Here is a 24,541-nt window from a genome sequence, read left to right on the forward strand (position 1 = left end):
CGGGCGGGGTGGCGGGGAAGAGAGGAATGCGGTTTCCGGGAACCCGCCGGGACGGGGGTGGAGACGCCGAAAAGGGAAAACAAACAAACAAAAAGCGCCCGAGGAATGCGTCCCGCCGGCTCCGGGGCCCGGAGTCCGACCGGGTGGTCTGGGCCGGTTCCCAGGACGGGAGTCCCGAGGCTGCCTCTGGCCGGAGGGCCACGGGGTCATCCTCCGCCCGCTCTAGACTCGCCTTCGTGCGGCCCCGGGCAGGACAGGCAGCGATGGCGGCCCCGGCGCCCGCCGGGAGCAGCGGGAACCAGGGAGTCCCGGGGGCCGCTCGGCGGGGACGCCCCGGGGACCTGCGCCCTGCAGCCTGGCCGCCCGCCCCTCCCGCTGGCGACGCGCCTCCGGGGGAGCGGGCGGAGCGCCCGCCGGGGAGCCGCTGGCCGCGGACACCGGGGTGTCGTCCTGGGCAGCTGCAGGGCTCGGCCCGGCCCAGCGGTCCCCGCGACGCCGGCGGCCGCCCAGGGCGGCGTGGGCTCGGGGAGGGCCCAGCCTCCGCGCTCCGCCCCCGGCCGGCCGGGCAGAGTCGGCTCAGCGAGCCCCGGCGCGCGCCCTTTGCATAAAGCCCTCCTCCCCGGTCAAGGTAGAGGAAGTCGGGCTCCCGCCTGGATGGGCGGTGGGGGGGAGCCCCGCTCCTGTTGTTTTCCGCGAGCGGAGTGGGTGGCGGGGACAAGGGGCGGGGTGCGCCCTCCCACCCCGGGCCGAGCGCTCGGGAGAGAGAATCGCACCGGGAGCCCCGCGCAGCTCACCGCCCGTCCGACTCCCCCGACCCCCAGCATCCCTCCCGGGGCCGCGGAGAGCGGATCCACTCCGTCGGGCCGGGGACCGGGAGGAGCACTCGGTACCCCGGGGGCCCGAGCCCTGCGGGGCGCACACCCCGCCCAGCCAGCCCCTGCGTTTCCTGAGGGGCCCTGCCCGCATCTGCGGCGAGATGGCCGCACGGGCACCCGAGCCCCAGGTCCTCCTCTGCCTCGGGGCGCTGCTGGCCCGCTGGGTCGCCGCAGGTAAGGGCCGCGATCCGGAGGGAAAAGTTGAGGTTCGCCAGGCAGCAGTGGGAGGAGGGCAAGCCCGAGACCGAAGTCCCCCGACTCCCGGGATCCGGTGGTGGCCGCAGCCGCTCCCGCCCGGGCGGGTCTGGAGTTTCCTGCTCGCAGCTCGGTTCCCTGCAGAAAGGAATTTTCCCGGCGCCCCGTGCAGGGCGAGCTCTCTCCACTCCCCGGAGCGGGCAGCGGGCAGCGGCCAGGCGGCCGAGGCCTGAGAGGAGGGGACGGGAACTTGGGAGACGGAATGCGGGCGTCTGAAGCTGGGAAAACGAAGACGCACGTGCAGGGAGAAAGTGTTGTTGTTTTTAAGCGTCGGGTGTAAACTCGCATTCTGGTTTTACCTGCTGGGCAGGTGCTCGAAGTGGAGGTTTTCTTTTCCTCTGGTCCCTCTCTCTGCCTGAGGTTGAGCTTGCGTACACCTGTGCCCGGTGGTTTTCCCTGCACACCTGCAGGCAGGCTCCGCTGGACTCGCGCATTGAAAGCCCTGCTTCCCTCCTTCACTTAGTTTTTTGCTGTTGTTTTGAAATAATTTCAGGCTTACAAACGACTTCCTCTACACTTGGCATGACCTCTTTCTTACACTTGACATGATTGATAAAAGATCTTAAATGCTTTCTCTATGCTCTACCTTGTAGCAACAAAGAGCAAGGGGTTGCCTGCAAAAATACGCAGAATATAAAAAGGTGGAAAATACATTTTAATATTTAATTCACCAGCGAATGCATGTCTGTGGTGTGCAGGGCAGTGTGTGAGAGGTCGTGGGTGGTGATGGAGTTTGCCGGAATCCTTGTGGGGTGCTATTTTCTGTGCTGGCCAGCCCAGCACACCCAGCTCATCTCTTGTTGGTCCCTGTAGGCCAGTGATGGCGAACCTATGACACATGAACTCATTTTTTTCTTTGTTAAATGGCATTTAAACATATAAAATAAATTTCAAAAATATTATTTGTTTTACTATGGTTGAAAATATCAAAAAATTTCTATATGTGACACGGCACCAGAGTTAAGTTAGAGCTCAAAAGTTCGCCATCACTGTGTTGGCATTGCTCCCTGAGCTTCCTAGCAGCAAGTCCCAAAAGTTCCTGTTAGGCTCGCACAAGTTTTTATTTTGTTTTGTTTTTAGCAATTATTTAGAAACAGTCACATCTCCCATAACCTCGGTTCCAGTTTATCTGGAAAATATTCTGAAGGTCTGGCTGCGCACAGCCTGCTTTCCTGCTGCAGCTGAGCCCTTGTCCCCCCTTTCCCTGGGCCTGTGACCCCAGGTTTGTTTCACCTTCCTTGGGTAGCACTCACTCCTGCCCCTTTTTGACTTAGTGGCCACCTGCTGTCTCTCCCCAGCTATTTTCAGCTTTTACTTCACGTGAACTCAGGGACCTGGGGACATCTGATCCCGGCTTGAAATCATCCTCCTGGACCGAGCCAGCTTTCAGGTGGGCTGTGGCTCACCTCGCAGGACCATTTCCTCTGCGGTCATGCCCAGTTATTGATGCCCCGGCTAAGTTCACCTCTGTGTACGGGGCTGAAGGCTTCCCCAGTTGTTATATATATATTTTTTGTTTGTTTTCCAAATTAAGAGTTTTCTTGGGGAAAAAAATTTTGTCTTTTTTTTTTTTTTGTCCCATAACTCCAGATAGCGCTCATGCCTCCACTGTTGCCGCAGATTGTAAATCCTGGGTCATTCTTTGGGAAAAGTTGCTGGAAAGAAAAAGTTTGGGTACAATCCCAGCTCTATAAATGGTAAAATGAGGGCAGCGCTGGGAAATGGCCCTGTCTGTAGCTTTCCCCTCTGTTCCACTGGGAGACATCCAGGCCCTCCGGACACCAGGTGGATGACTTCTAACAACGCAAACTTACCGCGTCATATCGGCTCGCCCTGTCTGGTGGGGAGACCAGAGTAAATCCCTGTGGCCCAGAGTAGTGAACACCTGAGTGTTCCCAGCTCTCCCGGTGACTCACAGGGACCTTAAGTAAATTATTTAATGCTTTCTGAACCTCTGTTTTCTCAACATAACATGAAGGGTTATAGCACAAGCAGGCATGGAATTAGGGGACCCCCAGACTATCGTTCCCGTGTCTGTTTCACAGACATCACTAACCCATGACTGTTCTCTCTGCACTGAGCCAGGACTCAGCCTGCCTCAACTGTAACCCAGCTCACAGGGCTACCACATTTAAAGATCTCCAGGGTCAACTTCAGCTTCATCAATTTAAAAGAATGGAGTGAGCAAAGCCGGGAGGAGAGGTGAAAGAGCCTTGAGATGGTTTCTTCTGTGATTATGTCACCTGTTCCTTGGAGGAGAAGACCATTGTCAGCTCAGGTTCCGAGACTAACGTTTCAGCAGGGCTTTTCCAAGCTCCTTTATTCCTTTGCCAAGGAGCCAGGAAAGGGGCAGGTCTGTAGGTCTCATGAGTGCACGTTGCATCTGTAATTCTACAGCTCGTCTCTCCTCAGTGGGAGTTGTCACTGAGAACTTGGGTTCCCAGGCCAAATTGTTTAAAAATAATTCTCACTTGCTTTGTAAAGTGTTTTATTTGTTGTTTTCCAGATGCACTTCTTGCCGTTTTGGAATCTCTAGCATTGGATGGCATTCTCTGCCTTCCAGCAAGTGGCTTAGATTTTGTTTTTTTCATCTTGTCCTGGCTTTTGGGCATGATGTGGCCAAAATGGGGAGAGAATCAGAACATCCTGTGGTTCTGGGCTGGCTTCAGATCGCTCAAATGGAGCCCCATGTAACCAGACAGAAGATTGGGGTACAGATAACTATTACTCTTTATTTCATAAAGGGGAAGGATTCCCAGAGGCAGCTAGCAGGGTCCCCTAATTCCAGTGTTTGTTTTTTCTTAATAATAACTCTATTGAGATATAATTCGCATACCATAAAATTCACCCTTTTAAAGTGCACAATTTATAGTTTTTAGTATAGTCACAAGACTGTGCAACCATCAGTTCTAATTAATTCCAGGACATTTTCATCACCCCAAAAATAAGCCCTAGCCCTAGCCAGTTTGACTCGGTGGACAGAGCATCGACCTGTGGACTGAAGGGTCCTGGGTTCGATTCCAGTTAGGGCACATGCCAGGGTTGCGGGCTCAATCCTCAGTAGGGGGCTGTAAGAGGCAGCCATTTGATGGTTCTCTCTCATCATTGATGTTTCTGTCTCTCTCTCCTTCTCCCTTCCTCTCTGAAATCAATAAAAATATATATTTAAAAATCTTTTTTTTTTTAAAAGCCCTATACTCATTAGCAGTCATTCCCAACCTTCCCACTACTCCATTTCCTCCAGACCTAGACATCTGCTGATTATTTTCTATCTCCATAGAGTTGCCTGTATTGGCTATTTCAGATATATGGAACCACACAAGAATGTTTTTATTGCTTTCAGAGAGGGAGAGAGAGATAGAAACATCAATGATGAGAGAGAATCATTGATTGGTTGCCTCCTGCACACCCCACACTGAGGATCCAGCCCGGAACCCAGACATGTGCCCTTGACCGGAATTGAACCCAGGACCCTTCAGTCTTCAGGCCGACGCTCCATCTACTGAGCTAAACCGGCTAGGGCAGTATGTGGCCTTTTATGACTGCCTCCTTTCATTTAAAATAATGCTTTCAAGATTCATCCATGACGTAGCATGCACTTCATTCCTTTTTAAGGCCAAATGATATTCCCATTGTGTGGATATACCACATGGTATTTATTCATTCACCAGTTGGTGAGTGTTTGGTTTTACCTTTTGGCTATTATGAATAATGCTGCTGTGAGCATGCACATACAAGTTTTTGTGTAGGCATATGTTTTCTTTTCTGTTAGGTATACACCTAGGAGTGGAATTGCCGAGTCACACGGTAACTTTAATCATGTGTGAAAATGCCAAACTGTCTTCCTAGTAGCCGTAGTATGTAAAAATCCTACCAGCAGTGTATGAGTTCCAATTTGTCCACATCTTTGCCAACACTTATTATTGTCTTTGATTTTAGCCATGTTAGTGGATGTGAAGTGGCAAGTACCTTATTGTGCTTTTGTTTGTGATTCATGTCAAGTACTGGCCAACCGTCCCAACAGGGTGGGGGCTCTGTGTGTTATTGCATCTTAAAACCATACAGCTGAGTTTTTTTAATTCCTAATGTGGAGGGACTGCAAAAGGGGAGGTTGTTCAGACACCAAGAGAGGTAGTAATAGCCTGACCTTTCCTCGTACAGGATTGGAGACTGTCGTCGTCGGAGAGGTTCACGAGAACATGACTCTGCACTGTGGCAACATCTCGGAAGCGAGGGGCCTAGTGACCTGGTACCGGAATGACTCGGAGCCCATCTTCCTCCTGGCCTCCAACTCCAGCCGCCCGCTGGCCAAGCCACGCTTCTCTCTGGTGAACGCCGGCTCCCTGCACATCGAGGCACTGAGCCTGCAGGATGAGGGCAACTACACCTGCTGGGAGACCCTGAACGACACTCGGTGGTTCCAAGTGTGGCTGCAGGTGGCCAGTAAGTGGAGTGGGAGGGCCCTGGGACCGGCTGGTGAGGGGCACGGATCAGTAGACAGGAGGAGCGCTTTGGAGTCAATGGCCTGGGTTTCATTCTGGGCTCTGCCACCTGCAAGCTGAGTGACCTCTTGCACCTGTATTTTCTCCTCTGTAAAATGGGGATAAAAAGAATTCTTGCCTCATGGAATTGCGTGATGAATAGATACCAGTCGACCTACATAAAGTGCTATGAATGTTTCCTGGTATAATAGCTAGCTATTCCTTTGAGCTTGTTGTTAATATCATTTTATTATACAACAAAGTCAGTACAACATAATTGAGTTAGACTACCTGAGTTCCAGGCCGATGGCTGTCATTTATCATTTTTAATAAGTAGCTTAATATCCCTGAGCTTCGGTTTTTCTTATGTGTTTAGGTGGGATAATACATTGCATACCTTACCAGGTATGTGCTCTGAGGTTATGGTGCTTAGCACAGGGCTTAGCATGAGCTACTATTACTACTGTGCTTTCCAGAAATAGTGTCCGTATACATGCATGAATGTAGACCATGTTGTTGGTAAAGTACAGCCTGTGGGCCTTATCCAGTCTGCTGCCTATTTTTGCTTGGCCTGCAAACTACCCATACTACTTTACATTTTTATGCAGTTGAAAAAAAAATCAAAAGAATAATATTTGTGACATAGGAAAGTTATATGCAATTCAAATCTCAGGTAAATGAGGTTTTATTGGATCACAGCCACACTTGTCTATTTACATATTATCTCTCATTGCCTTTGGTGCTGCAACAGCAGCTTTGAGTGGCTGTGACACAGACAGTATGGCCTGCAAGGCCTCAAATATTTATTCTCTGTCCCTTTACAGGAGAAGCTTGCTGTGTAGTTTAGTAGAAATGCCCATATGATCACTTTGCTGCTCCCTACGTTTCCTCATCTGTAAAATGTAGCATTTACTCATTCCTTTACTCAACATATATTTGTTGAGAGCCTGATGCCAGGCACTGTTGTAGGCACTGGGCCAGGGGACAAGGTCCCCACCCGCCTGGAGCTGATATTCTAGGTGGGGGCAGGTGGGCAAGGTTTAAATCTAGGTCCTGCTGGCTGTTGTCTTTGTTACCTTGGAAAGTCACTTGAACTTGTCCAACCTTCACTTTATCACCCGTGGAACCTAAGCACAGATCCTCTGCACCTTTTCATGAGATAAACCTGCACAGAGCTAGACACACAGGATGCATTGGTCCACGTTGCTTTGGTCAACTGGTTAGGCAGGTGATGGGGTTCCTGTGGGATAAAGTGCATCTCAGGTTCGCAGCCATCAGCTACGTGCTGTGGGTCGGGGACTCTGTGTGCCCAGATCTCATTTGTCCCATCTGTTCCCTGACATGGTTGATAACCGAGTCTCTTAAGGAGAAAAGTTTGGAAACATTCTAACATGGCCTCGCATGCTCAGGAGAAAATGTTCGAGATGTGACAAGTTGTTATCTGTGAGTGACTTGGAGTGTGTGACTGCAGAAACACAAAGCCGGCTGTGTGAGGGCGGTGGCTTCCCCCTCCTTCCCACTTGGATCTTTGCTTACTGATCAGTGGGCGTTTGGTGAGTCTGCCTCCTAGGAATCGGGTTCTGTACGCCTGGGCTGATGCAGCCCGTCTGGAATGGGCACCACGATGTGATTCTCGTTATTCGTCTCAGGACAAAAAGTCCCTGCACTGATACTGGTTGACTTAATGGTGCCGTTGAGGAGTCTTGCCGTTAGGATTGGGACTGCTTCTCCCGAGAGTACAGAAATCCCATGGTCCAGAGCAGTTCAGGGCTGCCATGGCAGCTTATTTCACTGACTTACCCATCCTCTCCTGCCTCCAAATTGGGGTGGGTGCAGGGTTAGAACAGCTGTGCATTTACCTGCAGGAAGGCTGGAGGATTGGGTCGGTGGCACAGACCTCAACACGTTCCAGTAGACTTTGTGCTTCTCTCAAGATATCATCTCTCATGCCTTGGGGAGCCGGGTGATCCCGCTAGAGATTAGCCCGTGAAAGGCCGCAGTCATGGTGCACAGAGCCAGGCTCCGTGTCTGTGTTTCTCAGGCCAAGCCAGTGTAGAGGGAGCATTGGAGCTGGTCGCTCAAGAGCCCCATTGGATTTAGTTGGGGTTTGGAGGATGGAGGTGCTTCTGTTCTCCCCAGTGATGTGGCTGTCACTCCAGACTTACAGGAGACAGAGTCTCAGGAAAGTCCCGTGCTTCCCTCACTAGTTGGGCCCATCCCATCTGCACTCATTCTCTGTTGGTGGGGGTGACCCTGGGCCCACAACCGAAGGCCCCAGGGAAAGGACTGCTGGACACGCTGAAGACAGATCGTTGACCCCCATCGGAAGACAGACGATCCTTGCCCAGAGATTGATTCATTTGAGTCTTGCCAAGCTCAGCAGAAGCAGAGATGGGTGCTTTTAATAGGCTGAAGACCGCTGGGTTCCCACTCTTCGGATAGAATCGACCGTCACTGGGAGATCGGAGGCAATGGTGTGGTTGTGTTTGCGTCTGTGTTCAGTCTCTAGAAGTGATAGGAAAACAGTCCCTGTAAGTTTCCCCAGGATCTTATCCTGCTGTAGAACTATAAATGTGCCCACTGGCTGGCAGAGACTGCCCAGTGGGATCTTAGATCATTTCCAAATAAAAATGCTGGTAACAAGAGTAAATGTCTGAAGACCGCTTTTCCTGTTGGCGAGGAACCCACACGCGGAGATGGGAATCTCCCTGTGTGTGGGGCCTGAGATGCAAATTAACCATTTGAGACCCTTGACTGGCCAACCTGTAGTTATGGAGGAAGGAAAGAAGTGAGTTCTATGTCAAGAATGATAGCAGAGAAGAGGAAGGTAACAGCGGTGGTAGATTGTTCTAGAACAGGAGGCAAACTTTTTCTGTAGAGATCCAGATGGTAAATATTTCGGACGTTATGGGCCAATGGGTAAAATTGAGGATATTATATACGTAAATACTTATATAAAAAGAAAGAAAACCAACTTTTACATCCTATTATTGACAAAATTCAAAATGTAGTGATAATTGAGTACTTTTTTTGGTAGTACAGGCCTATCAATGAGAAGAACAGAATTCTTTCTGGAGGAAATAACATTTCACTTAATTGGGCTTCAAAGTTAGTGTTCTCCCTCATCAAATCAATTGCGGATATCCATCTGTAAAAACCATTCTTAGCTTGTGGGCCAGATAAAAATAGATAGTGGGCCATGTTCTGCCAATGCTTGGTCTAGAATCAATCTGCAGGTGTACTACTGCCAATACCATCAGATAAACACTTATAGACTACTGACCTCAGGTCAAACACCAGGTTACGGTATATCTCATTGGATCCTTCAAACACCCAGTGATAGAAGTTATTCCTGTCTTTTCATAAGGACAAGAAAGTGAGAATGAGAAGGGCGGCACTTTCCTAAGGTAGTCAGTCCATTTATAAGCTGCTGTAGGATTCACATCCAGGCCTAAGTTCGAGTTCAAGCTCATAACTACTAGACTAAGGCATCCATCCCACAAAGAGTCAAGAACTGAAACTGACATTGACCAAGGCTTTGATAAGATGCCCAACCAACTGACCCACACTTGCCAGGGCCTTTCATTTAACTTTTTGTTTGAACTCTTCCACTTGCTTCCTTCTCATCTACTCCCTGTACCCAACTCCATTTCTTGCTGAGAACCGTGCGGGTCAAAAGCTCCTCCCAGCCAGTTTCTGGGAGTCCACATTGTCCATGCCAGGCTACAGTGGCCCGTGAGACCACAATTTGAAAGACCTGGCTGGCCAGTCTAACTCACTACCTTTACTGGCCCAGGCGTGGCTACCGGGACCTCGGAGGCACTCTGTGCTTAATTGGGTGTCTGCCAACTGTGGGCACTCCCTCGGACCTGCTGGTCCACATACCTAACCAGCTAGCCAGCAGCAGTGAATGGGACAGTTGAGCACCTCCCAAACCACAGTATAATCCCCCCAGACCTTCTGTGGGAGGTGACATCGTTCTAACAGATCGCTGAAACTCTTAGGAACCAGCCCCAACTTGACAAGCATGTGGTCAAGGGCATTGTCCTCAGAAATCCACAATTTCTAGACTTTATACCACGGCTTCAGATATAAATGAAATAGATGCTGTACTGTGAGGGGCTCTGGAAAAGCCTTTTCCTCCCCCCAATAATTTTCCCCACTGGCCTATTTCTGCTCAAAATTTTCTGTAGTCATAGTTTTATTCCGTTGGCCAAGTATTGCCCTTCCTGGATTCTTCATCTGGGAGAGGTAACTCCAAAATGACTTTAGTATGAATAGGTGTTAGATATATTCTTTTCATCAAAGGTGACGTGGCATCTTAGGGGTGCTGGGTACCAACAGTGGGAGGGAATTTCTGGAGACAAGAACGTTCAGAGATGTGAGGGGAATGAAGATAAGACCTAGCATTCATCAAGTGCTTCCCACAATCAGGCATTGTTCTCAGTGCTGTACTGTGCTAACTCAGGTAATCGTCACCACCACCCCACGAGTGGGTTCTGGTATCACCCCCATTTCACAGAGGAGGCAGCGGAGGCTTAGAGAGGTTGAGTGGTTTGCCCTGGCCTTTGGCCTTTGGGTGTGGAGTTGTGCTGGGGGCTCTGTGAGAGTCCCCTCTAGGAGAGCTCACAGGACTCAGCGTGTACCATGGTCACGGCAAAGGTACAGCAAAGGGGAGAGGTCCCTGGGTGGCTTTTATTGGGGATAAGTCCAGGGAAGACCAGGAGCAAGCTTCCTAGAGTCCTTGCCCCGTGGAGTCACATGGACGCGCTCATTTCCTTGAGCAACAAGTGTGGCAACACGTGTGAAACGCTGTCTACCAGGAGCCATTGGAGACTCTGCACCCTGAGTTTTTATCGGGGCCGGTCCCTCTGGCCTCTTCTAGCATGTTCTCAAACTCTAGACTCTCAGAAGGAAAGCTGGGGTTCAGTATAAACCACGCGGTCTATACCAACAGTGTAGGCACAGTGAGCCCCACTCTCACCAGTTCTTGGGATGGTGGGAACCCCCTGACATCCAAGTTCCCAGTCACCTCGCAAGCTGGCCTTTTTAGAAACAGACTCAGGCCTGCTGTGTTAACTCTTTAGTGCACAGGTACCCTTCCCGCTCACCCGTGTTCTTAAAAAGGAGCGATTTCATTCTCTTTCTTCTGTGAGGGTGGAACCCTGATAAACCAGACTGAATCATTTGCGGTTAATTGAGAGAACGCGTCCGTCCGTCCGTCTGTCCGGGCACGTAGCATAGCCTTTGTCATAGAGGAAGTGTTTGATAGCTATTGTTATTCTTATTGGCTGCTTCCTGGTCATTTATGAGGCCAGTGAGAGCTGGTAAGGGGCCCCAATGAACTTTTCAGCCTTCCCCTCCCCCCCTCTGTCATTCCCAGGCGGCCCCTACCAGGTCGAAGTCAACATCTCCAGCACCGGCGTGCTCCCCAATGGCACCCTCTACGCCACCCAGAGGTCCCGGGTGGACTTCAGCTGCGCCAGCAGCTCCCGGCCTCCACCCATGATTGAGTGGTGGTTCCGGGCCCCGGATTCCAAGACCGAGCCCTTTGGGAACAACCTGACGGTCAGCAGCTTCACGCTGCTACTGATGTCGCAGAACCTCCAGGGGAACTACACCTGCGTGGCCAAGAACCTGCTCAGTGGGAGACAGCGAAGCGTGACCACCGAGCTCCTGGTCTACTGTGCGTAAGAAGCACCCCTCCCCGCGCCCTCGCCCGGCCCTTTGTGAGCCACACGTGTGCGCCTCTTCCTTTTGTCTACAAAGGCCTGCCCGCTGCGTGCATCCTAACATGCTTCTGCAGCTCCCTCAGCACTCGTGTGCACACCCAGGGCTGCCTGTCAGGGAGGGAGTCACCTCTTCTAGCAGGTTGCTGCTAAGTCAGGCACAGAGTCCCTGAGAGCCACAGAGGGAAGTTCATGCCTAGCTCATTGCTTTCTTTTTTCTTTAAAAAAAAATATATATTTTATTGATTTTTTTACAGAGAGGAAGAGAGAGGGATAGAGAGTTAGAAACATCGATCAGCTGCCTCCTGCACGCCCCCTACTGGGGATGTGCCTGCAACCAAGGTACATGCCCTTGACTGGAATCAAACCTGGGACCTTTCAGTCCGCAGGCCGATGCTCTATCCACTGAGCCAAACCGGTTAGGGCTCTTTTTTCTTTTTAACGGAGATGAAAGTACATAAAATAACATTAGCCACTAGAAAATGTACAGCTGGCATTTAGCACACGGACAGTGTTGTGCACCCATCACCTCTGTGTGGTTCCAAAACGTGTCCATCGCTGCAAATGGAAATCCCGTGTCCACTAAACAGCCACCCCCGTCCCCTCCCCGCAGCCCCTCTCTCTCCCATCCCATTGATCTGCGTCCTGTGTCTATGCATTTGCCCATTCGGGGCTTTTCCTATAAATGGAATCACACAACGTGTTCCCTGTTGTGACCAGTGTCACTGAGCACCCAGTTTACGAGGTTCGCCCAGGTTGTAGCAGGAGTCGGCACTTCATTCCTTTTTATGGACCGAGCACTCCTCCGCTGTGTGGATGGACCACAATGTGCGGATCCGTTTATTGATCCTCACGCATTGTCTTCCCGAACCCTGGGCCCTCCGGCACTGCTAGAACCAGCAGTTCATGAGCCTTTATTTTGGGGGAGAAGAAACTACCATAAATGCACCCGTGGACAGAAACCACTGCAGGGAGGCTTGGTGCACTCACACTCCACGCCAATGAGAGGGAGCACGAGAACAGACCGTCAGTGGGCAGGATAATGACACACGGCTAATCCGTGTGTGTTCAGAGCCTTGGACGTCTCTGTTTTCTCTACCCTAAGTGACATTTATTGCATATCAAGTCATACAGGCTTGATGTGGGAAACACAGATGAGTATAAAGAAGAAAATAATCACTTGTACTCTAGCCATCATTTTGGCATATTTCCAAAGTTATTTATTTACATGTATTATGTAAAATATATGGTAATACGCCTACATAATATAATATGCATATATAGTACATGTAAATTATATATAGTTAAAGTTAAAAATTTTGTGCTTTTAGTAATATGTGCACATGGTGAACAGGAAGTCCATGTTGGGGGTGGGAGTGAATAAGTCCCACCGGTACCCCCTCTAGGGACCAAAACTGTCTACTAGAACTTTCTGTGATAATGGAAAAGCTCTGTACTGTGTAGTCTAATAACCACCTACCACGTGTGGTTACTGAGCACTTGAAATGGGGGTAGTGTGATGGCGGAACTAAATTGGCCATTTTATTTTGTTAATTTAAACGTATATAGCCACATGCAGTTAGCGAGAAAGACAAAGGTAAATCAGGCCCACGCCCTCGGAGATGGAACACCCAGCAGAGGAAACCTGACTGTTGTCAGGCCTTAGTTTGTGCCGGGAGCTAAGTCAAGGTCTACCACCTGTTTCTCTGCTCCCCTGGCTCCGTTTAGACGCAGCCCAGTGCCTGAGCTGGCATCTGTGAGTAAGCCCATGCTCCCCCCTGGTGTTTTGCAGCTCCGCCCCCTTTGTCAGACTTTGAGTGCTGGGCAGAGATGTTGCCAAGATTGTTCATGCTGCAGCTCACCTGTCGCTGGAAAGGGGGATATCCAGACCCTAACCTCCTGTGGACAGAAGAGCCAGGAGGTGTGGTTGTGGGGACGTCGAAGTTGGGAGTGGAGATGCTGAACCGGTCCCAGCTGTCGGATGGCAAGAAGTTCAAGTGTGTTGGGAGCCACATAGCAGGGCCGGAGTCGGGAGCCAGCTGTGTGGTACAGATCCGTGAGTCTGGCTTGCCTTGTCCTGGGGTTGGGGTCTACTCGCCGCCTCCTGGGAGAACCATTTGAAAGAAGGTCTAGGAAAGAAATCTAAGGATGTCAGAATGAACCGAATTCCTTCCCTTTCTTCATTTCTTTTGCTTTGGGTTTCCTTCCTTTCAAACCTGGAAGCTTAACCAAGCTCCTCGGTCCTAGTCTGAGCTGTTTTTCACTTGACAAATGTTAATGAAGCACCGCTGTACACGAGGCAGTTTCTAGGTGCTGGAGATGGGCCAATGAACACAGCCAACGAGGTTTTTAGTTAGTTATCTCCTATTACGTAACAAATTACCCCCAAACTCAATGGCTTAGAACAACTAATCCCTTATTATCTCTGGATTTCGGTGGGCCAGGAATTCAGAGCGGGCACAGTGGGGATGGTTTGCCTTGGTTTCACCATGCCTGGGTCTCAGCTGCAAGACTCGCTGGGAGGGCTGAAATCATCTGAAGGATCCACTTCTGAGGTGCTCACTCTCACACCTGGCAAGTCGCTTCCTCTCCAGGTGGGACTCTCCACAGGGCTGCTTGGGTGTCCTCACAACATGGCGGCCGGCTTCCCCCAGAGCAAGTGATACAAGAGGGAGTAAGCCAGGTAGAAGGTATCCTTTTTATGACCTAGTCTCCAAAGTCACATGGCTTCCCTTGCATTATGTTCTGTTCATTGAAGTGAGTCACTCAGTCTGGCTTCACTTTCAAGGAGAGTGGGGAAAATTAGGCACTATTTTTTTTTTTTTTAGGCAACACTTTTTGAAGGGAGGACTGTCAAAGAATTTCTGGACACATTACTATTCTTCTTTTACAGAGCTTAAATTCTGGGTGGAAAGAAGACAGAAAATATAATAAATAAAATAGGTTCAGATGGTGAGAATAATTATGAGAATAAAATGGTGTTTGTAAGACAGTCTCTTTTAGGCAAGGTGGCAGGGAGGTCTCCTTGGGGCAGTAATACAGGGTTGAGCAAAAGTAGGTTTACAGTTGTGAGTATGGAAACACGGAGTTTATTCTTGTATTATTGTTTATTAATTACTAGAGGCCCGATGCATGAATTCACGCACGGGTGGGGCCGTTAGGGCGGGCCAGGAGGGTAGAGGGGAGGAGGGACCATGGGAGGTTGGCTGTGAGAGTACACTGACCACCAGGGGGCAGCTCCTGCATTGAGTGTTTGGTCAACCGGTCTTAATGGTCACTTAGGTTTTTATATATAGAGATTGTATTATTTTCCATACGAATAACTGTAGACCTACTTTTACCCCACCTTGTACAGTTTTTGAGCTGAGATTTCAAGGACGAGAAGGAGTTGACTGGGTGAAGTTGACTGTGGCTTGAATATTTGTGGCAGAGAGGACAGCAAATGCAGAGGTCTTGAGGTGGAAACATACTTGGCATTTGAGGAACTCAGAGAAGATCAGTATAGCCAGAGCATTGTGCTTGAGGTACCAGTGAGCCTAGGTGGGTGTGGTGGGTTGAATTGTGTCCTCCCCGAAAGTTGTGTTCAAGTCCTAACCCAGGCACCTATGGAATAAGGCTCTTTGCAGATGTTATTATGGTAGGGTGAGGTCACAGGTCATACTGGATTAGGATGGGCCCTATTCCAATGGCTGGCATCCTTACAAGAAGAGGGAAATTTGGACATGGACACACAGGGAGAATGCCAGGTGGTGATGGAGGCAGGGGCTAATGATGCGTCTGCAAGCCAAGGAATGCCAGTGATTGCTGACAACCACTAGACCAGTGATGGCGAACCTTTTGAGCTCTGCGTGTCAGCATTTTGAAAAACCCTAACTTAACTCTGGTGCCGTGTCACATATAGAAATTTTTTGATATTTGCAACCATAGTAAAACAAAGATTTATATTTTTGATATTTATTTTATATATTTAAATGCCATTTAACAAAGAAAAATCAACCAAAAAATGAGTTCGCGTGCCACTTCTGACACGCGTGTCATAGGTTCGCCATCACTGCACTAGACACTAAGAAAGAGGCATGAGCCCTGGCCGGTTTGGCTCAGCGGATACAGCATCGGCCTACGGACTCTAGGATCCCAGGTTCGATTCTGGTCAAGGGCATGTTCCTTGGTTGTGGGCACATCCCCAGTGGGAGGGTGTACAGGAGGCAGCTGGTCGATGTTTCTCTCTCATCGATGTTTCTAACTATCTCTCTCCCTTCCTCTCTGTAAAAAATCAATTAAAAATATGTATATATATATTAAAAAAAGAAAGAAAGAGGCATGGGATGCTCTCTCCTTCAGAGCCTTTAGAAGGAATCAAGCCTGCTGATCCCTTGATTCTGAACTTTTGACTTTCTGAACGGTAGAGGCTGCCTGTTGCTTTAAGCCACCAGTGGCTTTGTTATAACAGCTCAGGAAACTAATACCACGGGTACGCTAGGGCCAGAGCTTGTTGGGTTTTATTGGCCGTGGTGAGATTTTCCTCGTGGTTTATCAGGATCATCTTCAGAGGCGCAGCGCTGAGAGCTGACATGCTGAGAAGCGAGCCTGGCCGTACCAGGAGGTGCTGGTTTTCCTAGTCACGTGCCATTCAAACGGCATTAAACAAACACCCCCCGGGGTCCCCTCTGTGTCCGATACTGTACCTGGCCTTGGCCAACAGGGCAGATCAAGGCTTACTCTCTGTGCTGGAACAGGGATTAGCAAACTATGCCCCACGGGCCAAATCGGCCCAAGTGGTTTTTTCCAAACTTTAAAAAATGAGATATCATTTACATAACATAAACTTTACTCTTTTAAAATGTATTAATTCAGTGGTTTTAAAAAAATAGTTGATTAATATTTAGAGAGAGGAAGGGAGAGGGAGAGAGAAACATTAATGTGAGAGCGAAACACTGATTGGCTGCTTTCTGCCTGCCCCTTGCCAGGGATCCAGCCTGCAACCTGGACATGTGCCCTGACCAGATGTCAAACAGGCCCCCTTCCATGTCTAACCAGCTGAGCCACCCCGGCCAGGGCTAATGCAGTGCTCGCTTGTTCGTTTCGTCCGTGCACAATGCTGTCACCACGACCTAATTCCAGAACATTCCCATCCCCCACAAAGGAGCCCTGCATCCTGGGCAGACACTCTTCAGAGCAGTGATGGCGAACCTGTGACACGCGTGTCAGAGGGGACACGCGAACTCATTTTTTTGGTTGATTTTTCTATGTTAAATGGCATTTAAATATATAAAATAAATATCAAAAATATAAGTCTTTGTTTTACTATGGTTGCAAATATCAAAAAATTTCTATATGTGACACGGCACCAGAGTTAAGTTAGGGTTTTTCAAAATGCTGACACGCCGAGCTCAAAAGGTTCGCCGTCACTGCTCTAGAAAGACTGTGAGAGTCCTCACTGCCCAGCCTTCCTCCTGCCAGGAAGTGCTACCCTACCTTGTTTAGGCTTTCCCTACTTGCTGATGAAGACATGGCTTTATGACATCTGGTATTATTGTGTATCATGGTATTATTTTCCATATGAACAACTGTAGACCTGCGCTTGCCCCGCCCTGTAAGTGCTCAGGATTAGGCAATGTTTCTGGAGAAGGGAGCTGACAGGCAGTTTTCCTAATCCCAGGAGCCTCGAAAGGAAGCAGGCACAAGGACCTGGAACCTTCTGGACTCTGACATTGTCCCTCATGGGCACTCGAGCCCCCTGCTTCTCAAGCCTTGATGTGCACACAGGCCACCCGGGAACCCGGGGACTCTGCACGTTCGGACTCTCTGGGTTTGGGGGGCCCGAGACGCTGCGTTTCTAATCAGTTCCCAGCAAGTGCTGCTGCTGCTGGTCCACAGACCCCACTTTCAGTAGCAAGGCCCTTGGGGGGCAGGGGGCGTCTGGGCCATCATTTCACTTGGGGGGACTAGTAAGTCGTTGAGAGGTAATGTCAGTGTCCACCTTAGGGATGCAGAGCAGCGTAGCCCCCAAAATCATGAAAAGTAATGCTTTTGGGGAGTCCTGCTGCTCATAACTCTCTTTAAACAGCATGTAGGTCCCTAAGCTGAAAAACAAACAAGAAACCCCAAGTCAATCCATGAGAAGCTGCAGCACTGGCCAGCCCAGTGTGTCAAGGACCCGGTATGTGGTCCATCTCTTGCAGATCTCTGAGGGCTTTGCATCACCCACCCCACCGCCCGACCCCACCCTTGCACACGGCATTCTCTTAAGTGAAACTCGTTGAATTCTTAGATGGATGGGTGACTCAGCTTTTTGAAGGGTGAATGCTGTTTTTGTCAAAAGTGTCTTTATGTACATGACCTTTGGGAGTTTGGAGGGACTAGCCAATTGTTTGTTTTGCTTTTAATAAAGGATGGGGGGGCCATTTCTCAAACTTTGGTTGGGGGCCTGCAAAATACAAACATACTAAGGCTTGACACTGCTGCTGGCTTCATGACCCCAAAGGAACTGTGGGTTCACACAGACAGGGGAAGGTGTGATTTAGCAGCGCGGGGTGTGGGAACCTGACCATTGATCCAAGAACAGGTGCAACATGTGAGTGTCCTGAGAAAACGTAGGTTTGTGGGAGTCTCTTCTGTTGACCTGACCTGCAGAGAGAGGCCTGGTCTGTCCCTCCCACCCCCCCGCCCCAAGCATTTTAGAACAGAACCGTGTTAGGCAGAGTAAAGGCCCCCCAGAGAGGGCCAGTTCCTAGTCTGTAGAGCCTATATTAGGTTACCTTCCGTGGCAAAAGGGACTTTGCAGGTGTGATTAAGGATCTGAGATGGGGAGAGTGTCCTAGATTTCCGGATGGGCCCAATGTCATCACGAGAACCCTTACAAACGGGAGGCTGGAGGGTCAACCTCAGTAGAAGGGGATGTGAAAACAGATACAAAAGGTTGGAGTGAAGGGGCCACCAGCCCAGGAATGCAGGTGGCTCAGGAAGCTGGGAAAGCAAGGAAATGGATTCTCGCTTGGAGCCTCCAGAAGGAACCAGCTCTGCCAATACTTTGCTTTTAGCTCGATAATGTCATTTTGGACTTCTGACCTCCAGAACTATACAAGCACACATTTCTGTTGTTTCAAGCCACTGAGTTTGCTGCAGTTGGTTACAGCAGCAATAGGAAACTAATATAGCTGCCTTATTGTCTCCCTGAACACCCTTGTCAGGCTGTCTGCCCTTTTTAAAAAAATATCATCAATGTGGTTATTATACATAGAAGCCTACAGCATAGAAGTAAGGAATGTGGTCTACAAAAGCCTGTTTGGCTTCCAGTCTTACACAGGGGAACCATGCACCCCGGTTTGCCCAAGACTTCCCCTGTTTTCACATTGAAAACCCCATGGCCCAGGAACCCCTCAGTCTTTGGCAAACCAGGACAGTTTGTCACCCTAAATCTTAGCTGCATCACTTACTTAGTTGTGTGACTTTGAGCAAGTTACTTAACTTTCTCTGTGCCTTAGTCTTCCCATCTGCAAAATGGGACTAATGACAGGGTTGTTAGGAGAACTAATTGGATTAATATGTATGACAGTGCCTCGCCCATCATCAGTGCTCAGTAAATGTTAGCGTTTATTATTATACTAGAGGCCCGGTGCACAAAAATTTGTGCACTGGGGGGGGCGGGTCCCCCAGCCCGGCCTGTGCTCTCTCGCAGTCTGGGACCCCTCAGGAGATAACGACCTGCTGGCTTAGGCCTGCTCCCGGGTGGCAGAGGGCACGCCCAATCCCTAGGTGCAGCCCCTGGTCAGGCTCAGAGCAGGGCCAATTGGGGAGTTGGGGCGCCGCCCCCTGTCATGCACAGAGCAGGGCGGATCGGGAGGTTGCAATGCCACCCTCAGTCACGCTCAGGGTAGGGCCAATTGGGGGGTTGGGGCACCGCCCCCTGTCACACTCAAGGCAGGGTCCATGGGGAGGTTGCAGCGCCACCCCCTGTCACGCACAGAGCAGGGCCGATCAGGGGGTTGGGGTGCTGCCCCCTGTCACTCACAGAGCAGGGCCCATCAGGGGGGTTGGGGCTCCGTACCCTGTCACACACAGAGCAGGGTCAATCAGGGGGTTGGGGAGCTCCCCCCTGTCACTCACAGAGTAGGGCCGATAGGGCAGTTGGGGCACCGCCCCCTGTCACACACAGAGCAGGGCGGATCAGGGGGTTGGGGAGCTGCACCTTGTCACACTCAGGGCAGGGCCAATGGGGAGGTTATGGCTCTACCCCATTACACACAGAGCCAGGCCCGTGGAGGGGTGTTGGGGCACCACCCTCTATCACCCACAGAGCAGGGCCGATCAGGGGGTTGGGCGCCGCCACTGTCACACTCAGGGCAGGGCCTATGGAGAGGTTATGGCTCTACCCTGTCACACACAGAGCAGGGCCCGTGGGGGGGTGGGGGGGGTTGGGGCGCCACACCCTGTCACACACAGAGCCACAGGACGATCAGGGGATTGGGGAGCTCCCCGCTATCAGGCACAGAGCAGGGCTGATCAGGGGGTTGGGGTGCCTTCCCCTGTCACGAACAGAGCAGGGCGTATAGGGAGGTTGTGGCCCCGCCCCCTGTCACACACAGAGCCGAAGGGCGATCAGGGGGTTTGGATGCTGCCCCCTGTCACACTGATCCCGGTGCCGGGAGGCCTCGCTGCTCCGCTGATCCCGGTGCTGGGAGGCATATTACCCTTTTACTATATAGAACAGAGGCCTGGTGCACTGGTGGGGGCCGGCTGGTTTGCCCTGAAGTCTGTCCTGGATCAGGGTGGGGGTCCCCACTGGGGTGCCTGGCCAGTCTGGCTGAGGGGCTGAGGGCTGTTTTCAGGCTGGTGGGTTGACTGAAGCTCCCAACCGCTCCTTTTTTTCTTTTTTTTTTAATTCTGGGCCAGCTTTAGCTCTGAGGCCTCGGCTCTGGCCTTTACCTTCTGTATTTGATACAATGTTGCGGTCCGGCTGGCTGAAGCCTGGCTGACTAACGCAGGTTTCTGGGGTTTTGTTTAGCTTCTATATTTGCAACATAGTTGCTTAGAGTTGCCCCTGAGAGGCCGGCAAGTGAGGCGGGGGACGTTGGAGTCCTCCATCACTGGAGCAAGCAAGCCTCCCTGTTCGCTTCAGTGCAGGGCTGTCGGCCGCCATCTTGGCTGACAGTTAACTTGCATAAGGATATGCTGATTAGCCAATGGGAAGGGTAGCGGTTGTACGCTAATTACCATGTTTCTCTTTTATTAGTGTAGACTAGTGGCCCTGTGCATGGATTCGTGCACATTGAAAGGAAATTAATTAGAATATTTTAGTATCGCTATTTGTCCTTTCTCTATAATAGAAGTGTCAGAGATGAAAGAAAATTAGTAAAATGTATATGAAAATAATATATAAATTGATTAAGAAACAATAACATGATATAACAACAACAAAGACATGATAGAAAAACAACAAAAACATGATATAAAAACAACATTGATAAAAACAATGACTGGTAAATTGATTAAACTTATTCTAATATCTCCCTGTATACCACATTGAGAGTAAAAACATTTTCAGAGTGCTTGACTAATTTCCCTTGTGATGAAGTATTTACTGTAATGTCACATGCTCTTTGAACTCGAGAGAAAGCAACATATAACTGGCCATGTCCGAAAATGGGTTCAGGTGGGAATATTTCTGCTCTGTCTAGAGTTTGTCCTTGTGATTTTTTAATAGTCATCGCAAATGCCGGCATCACGGGAAACTGTCTTTGAATTAATTTAAATGGGAGGCCAGTGTCAGACGGGGACAAATCAATTCTTGGAATCAGAATAACCTCTCCTTCCTCAGATCCTGCTAATACTTCAGCTTCGATTATGTTAGGTTGCAATCTTTTGATAATGAATCTAGTACCATTACAAAGACCCCATTTACTATTAAGATTTCTCAGTAGCATAATGATTGGACCCACTTTCAATTTTAATTCATGACACGGCATTCCCGAAGGAGTAATACTATTAAGAAATTCGATGGGAGCTTTATATGTATCACACATGCAAGAGTCAATGTTTATTTTTAAACTAGAGGCCCAACGCACAAAATTCATGCAAGGGGCTCAGCCCTCACAGCCCCGGCTTCATCCAGAAGGTTGTCTGGAAGGACGTCCGGAAGGTCTTTTGGCTGTCCGGTCTAATTAGCATATTATGCTTTTATTATTATAGACTAGAGGCCTGGTGCACAAAAATTTGTGCACTCCGGGGGGAGGGGGAGGTCCCTCAGCCCGGCCTGTGCCCTCTCGCAGTCTGGGACCCCTCGGGAGATAACGACCTGCTGGCTTAGGCCTGCTCCCGGGTGGCAGAGGGCAGGCCCAATCCCTAGGTGCAGCCCCTGGTCGGGCTCAGAGCAAGGCCGATTGGGGAGTTGGGGCGCCGCCCCCTGTCATGCACAGAGCAGGGCTGGATCAGGAGGTTGCGATGCCACCCTCAGTCACGCTCAGGGTAGGGCCGATTGGGGGGTTGAGGGCACCGCCCCCTGTCACACCAAGGCAGGGTCCATGGGGAGGTTGCGGCGCCACCCCCTGTCACGCACAGAGCAGGGCCAATCAGGGGGTTGGGGCGCTGCCCCCTGTCACTCACAGAGCAGGGCCCATCAGGGGGGTTGGGACTTCGTACCCTGTCACACACAGAGCAGGGTCAATCAGGGGGTTGGGGAGCTCCCCCCTGTCATGCACAGAGCAGGGCCGATCAGGGGGTTGGGGAGCCCCCCCTGTCATGCACAGAGCAGGGCCGATCAGGGGGTTGAGGAGCTCCCCCCGGTCACTCACAGAGTAGGGCCGATAGGGGTGTTGGGGCACTGCCCCCTGTCACACACAGAGCAGGGCGGATCAGGGGGTTGGGGCGCCACCCTCTATCACCCACAGAGCAGGGCCGATCAGGGGGTTGGGGCGCTGCACCCTGTCACACTCAGGGCAGGGCCGATGGGGAGGTTATGGCTCTACCCCGTCACACACAGAGCATGGCCCGTGGCGGGGGGGGGGGGGGGCGGGTTGGGGTGCCGCACCCTGTCACACACAAAGCCGCAGGGCGATCAGGGGGTTGGGGAGCTCCCCCCTATCAGGCACAGAGCAGGGCTGATGAGGGGGTTGGGGCGCCTTCCCCTGTCACGAACAGAGCAGAGAGGATAGGGAGGTTGTGGCCCCGCCCCCTGTCACACACAGAGCCGCAGGGCTATCAGGTGGTTTGGGCGCTGCCCCCTGTCACGGTGATCCCGGTGCTGGGAGGCATATTACCCTTTTACTATATAGGATAGAGGCCTGGTGCACGGGTGGGGGCCGGCTGGTTTGCCCTGTAGGGTGTCCTGGATCAGGGTGGGGGTCCCCACTGGGGTGCCTGGCCAGCCTGGATGAGGGGATGATGGCTGTTTGCAGCTGGTCACACCCCCTTCAGGGTGGGAGTCCTCACTGGGGTGCCTGGTCAGTCTGGGTGAGGGGCTGAGGGCCGTTTTCAGGCTGGCGGGTGACTGAAGCTCCCAACCTGTCCTTTTTTTAATTTTTTTATTTTTTATTCTGGGTTAGCTTTAGCTCTGAGGCTTGGCTCCAACTCTTAGGCCTTGGCTGCTGAAAGCAGGTATCTGGTTTGTTTGGGTTCTATAATTGAAACACTGTTTCAACTCCAGCTCTGAGATCCCGGCGGCTGAAAGCAGGTTTCTGGGGTTTTGTTTATTTTTATTTTTTTTTTAATATTTTAATAATTTTTATTTCTTAAAGTATTACAAAGAGTATTACATATGTCTCCTTTTTTCCCCCCCTTGACATTCCCCCGGCCCCTGCCCCCCGCCCCCCCCCCCCCCCCCCCGCCCCGTGTCTTGTGTCCATTGGTTAATCTTATATGCATGCATATAAGTCCTTCAGTTGGTCTCTTAATCCCCCCCCCCCCAACCCTCCCCAGGCTTCCCACTGTAGTTTAACATTCTGTTCAATGTTGCTCTGCTTCTGTATCTACCCCTGTTCATCAGTCCATACTGGTCCCCTTTATTTGTCCCAACCTCACTGGAGTAGTCTCAACCTCACCAGGGCCGTCTGAGCCTCACCAGGGCCGTTTCAACCTCACCGGGGCCGTCCCTACCTCACGGGGGCCGTTTCAACCTCACCGGCGTCGTCCCTACCTCACGGGGGCCGTTTCGACCTGACCGGGGTCGTCCCTACCTCACGGGGGCCGTTTCAACCTCACCGGGGTCGTCCCTACCTCACGGGGGCCGTTTCAACCTCACCGGGGTTGTCCCTACCACACCGGGGCCGTTTCAACCTGACCGGGGTCGTCCCTACCACACCGGGGCCGTTTCGACCTGACTGGGGTCGTCCCTACCTCACGGGGGCTGTTTCAACCTCACCGGGGTCGTCCCTACCACACCGGGGCTGTTTCAACCTGACCGGGGTTGTCCCTACCACACCGGGGCCGTTTCAACCTGACCGGGGTCGTCCCTACCACACCGGGGCCGTTTCGACCTGACCAGGGTCGTCCCTACCTTACGGGGGCTGTTTCAACCTCACCGGGGTTGTCCCTACCACACCGGGGCCGTTTCGACCTGACCGGGGTCGTCCCTACCTCACGGGGGCCGTTTCAACCTCACCGGGGTCGTCCCTACCACACCGGGGCCGTTTCGACCTGACCGGGGTCGTCCCTACCTCACGGGGGCTGTTTCAACCTCACCGGGGTCGTCCCTACCACACCGGGGCCGTTTCGACCTGACCGGGGTCGTCCCTACCTCACGGGGGCTGTTTCAACCTCACCGGGGTCGTCCCTACCTCACGGGGGCCGTTTCGACCTCATTGGGGTCGTCCCTACCACACCGGGGCCGTTTCAACCTGACCGGGTTGTCCCTACCACACCGGGGCTGTTTCGACCTGACCGGGCCCATCCCGACCTCACCGGGGCCATCCCAGCCTTACCGGGGAAACAGGAAGTTTGTCCCTCTGTCCCCTGCCGGCGGCTCCCCACCAGACAGAATCTCCAGGCGTTCCTGGTGGTTGAACATCCAGCACTCCTGCCCTCCACCAAGTGCACAGACTGCCTGTCTGCTGTCCCCCAGCGCCCCACAAGAGACTGGGACCAGTGGGCATGTTTGTGCTCTTGCTGGTACAGCAGTTCCACAGTGCCGGCCCAGTCAGGCCCAGCCCTGGCCGGCCCCGGACCCGACTCTGCCCCCCGATTGCATCCCTCCCAGATGCAAGGAGCT

The 24,541-nt window shown here is 51.4% G+C and overlaps 1 protein-coding gene across 1 annotated transcript in view; it reads left to right on the forward strand.

The window, feature by feature from the left end:
- The first annotated feature begins 597 nt into the window (after positions 1-597).
- VSIG10 (V-set and immunoglobulin domain containing 10) overlaps positions 598-24,541 on the forward strand; it is a 34,380-nt gene continuing 10,436 nt past the window's right edge. Inside the window, exons 1-4 of the mRNA XM_070400252.1 lie at positions 598-1,049; positions 5,292-5,573; positions 10,995-11,297; positions 13,133-13,396. Coding sequence (XP_070256353.1) covers positions 977-1,049; positions 5,292-5,573; positions 10,995-11,297; positions 13,133-13,396 — 922 coding nt within the window. The 5' untranslated portion in view covers positions 598-976. The remainder of the gene's footprint in view (positions 1,050-5,291; positions 5,574-10,994; positions 11,298-13,132; positions 13,397-24,541) is intronic.

Source organism: Myotis yumanensis, unplaced genomic scaffold, assembly GCF_028538775.1.
Source record: "Myotis yumanensis isolate MYYU_CA2020_CCGP unplaced genomic scaffold, mMyoYum1.0.hap1 SCAF_19, whole genome shotgun sequence".
Classification (NCBI taxonomy): domain Eukaryota; kingdom Metazoa; phylum Chordata; class Mammalia; order Chiroptera; family Vespertilionidae; genus Myotis; species Myotis yumanensis.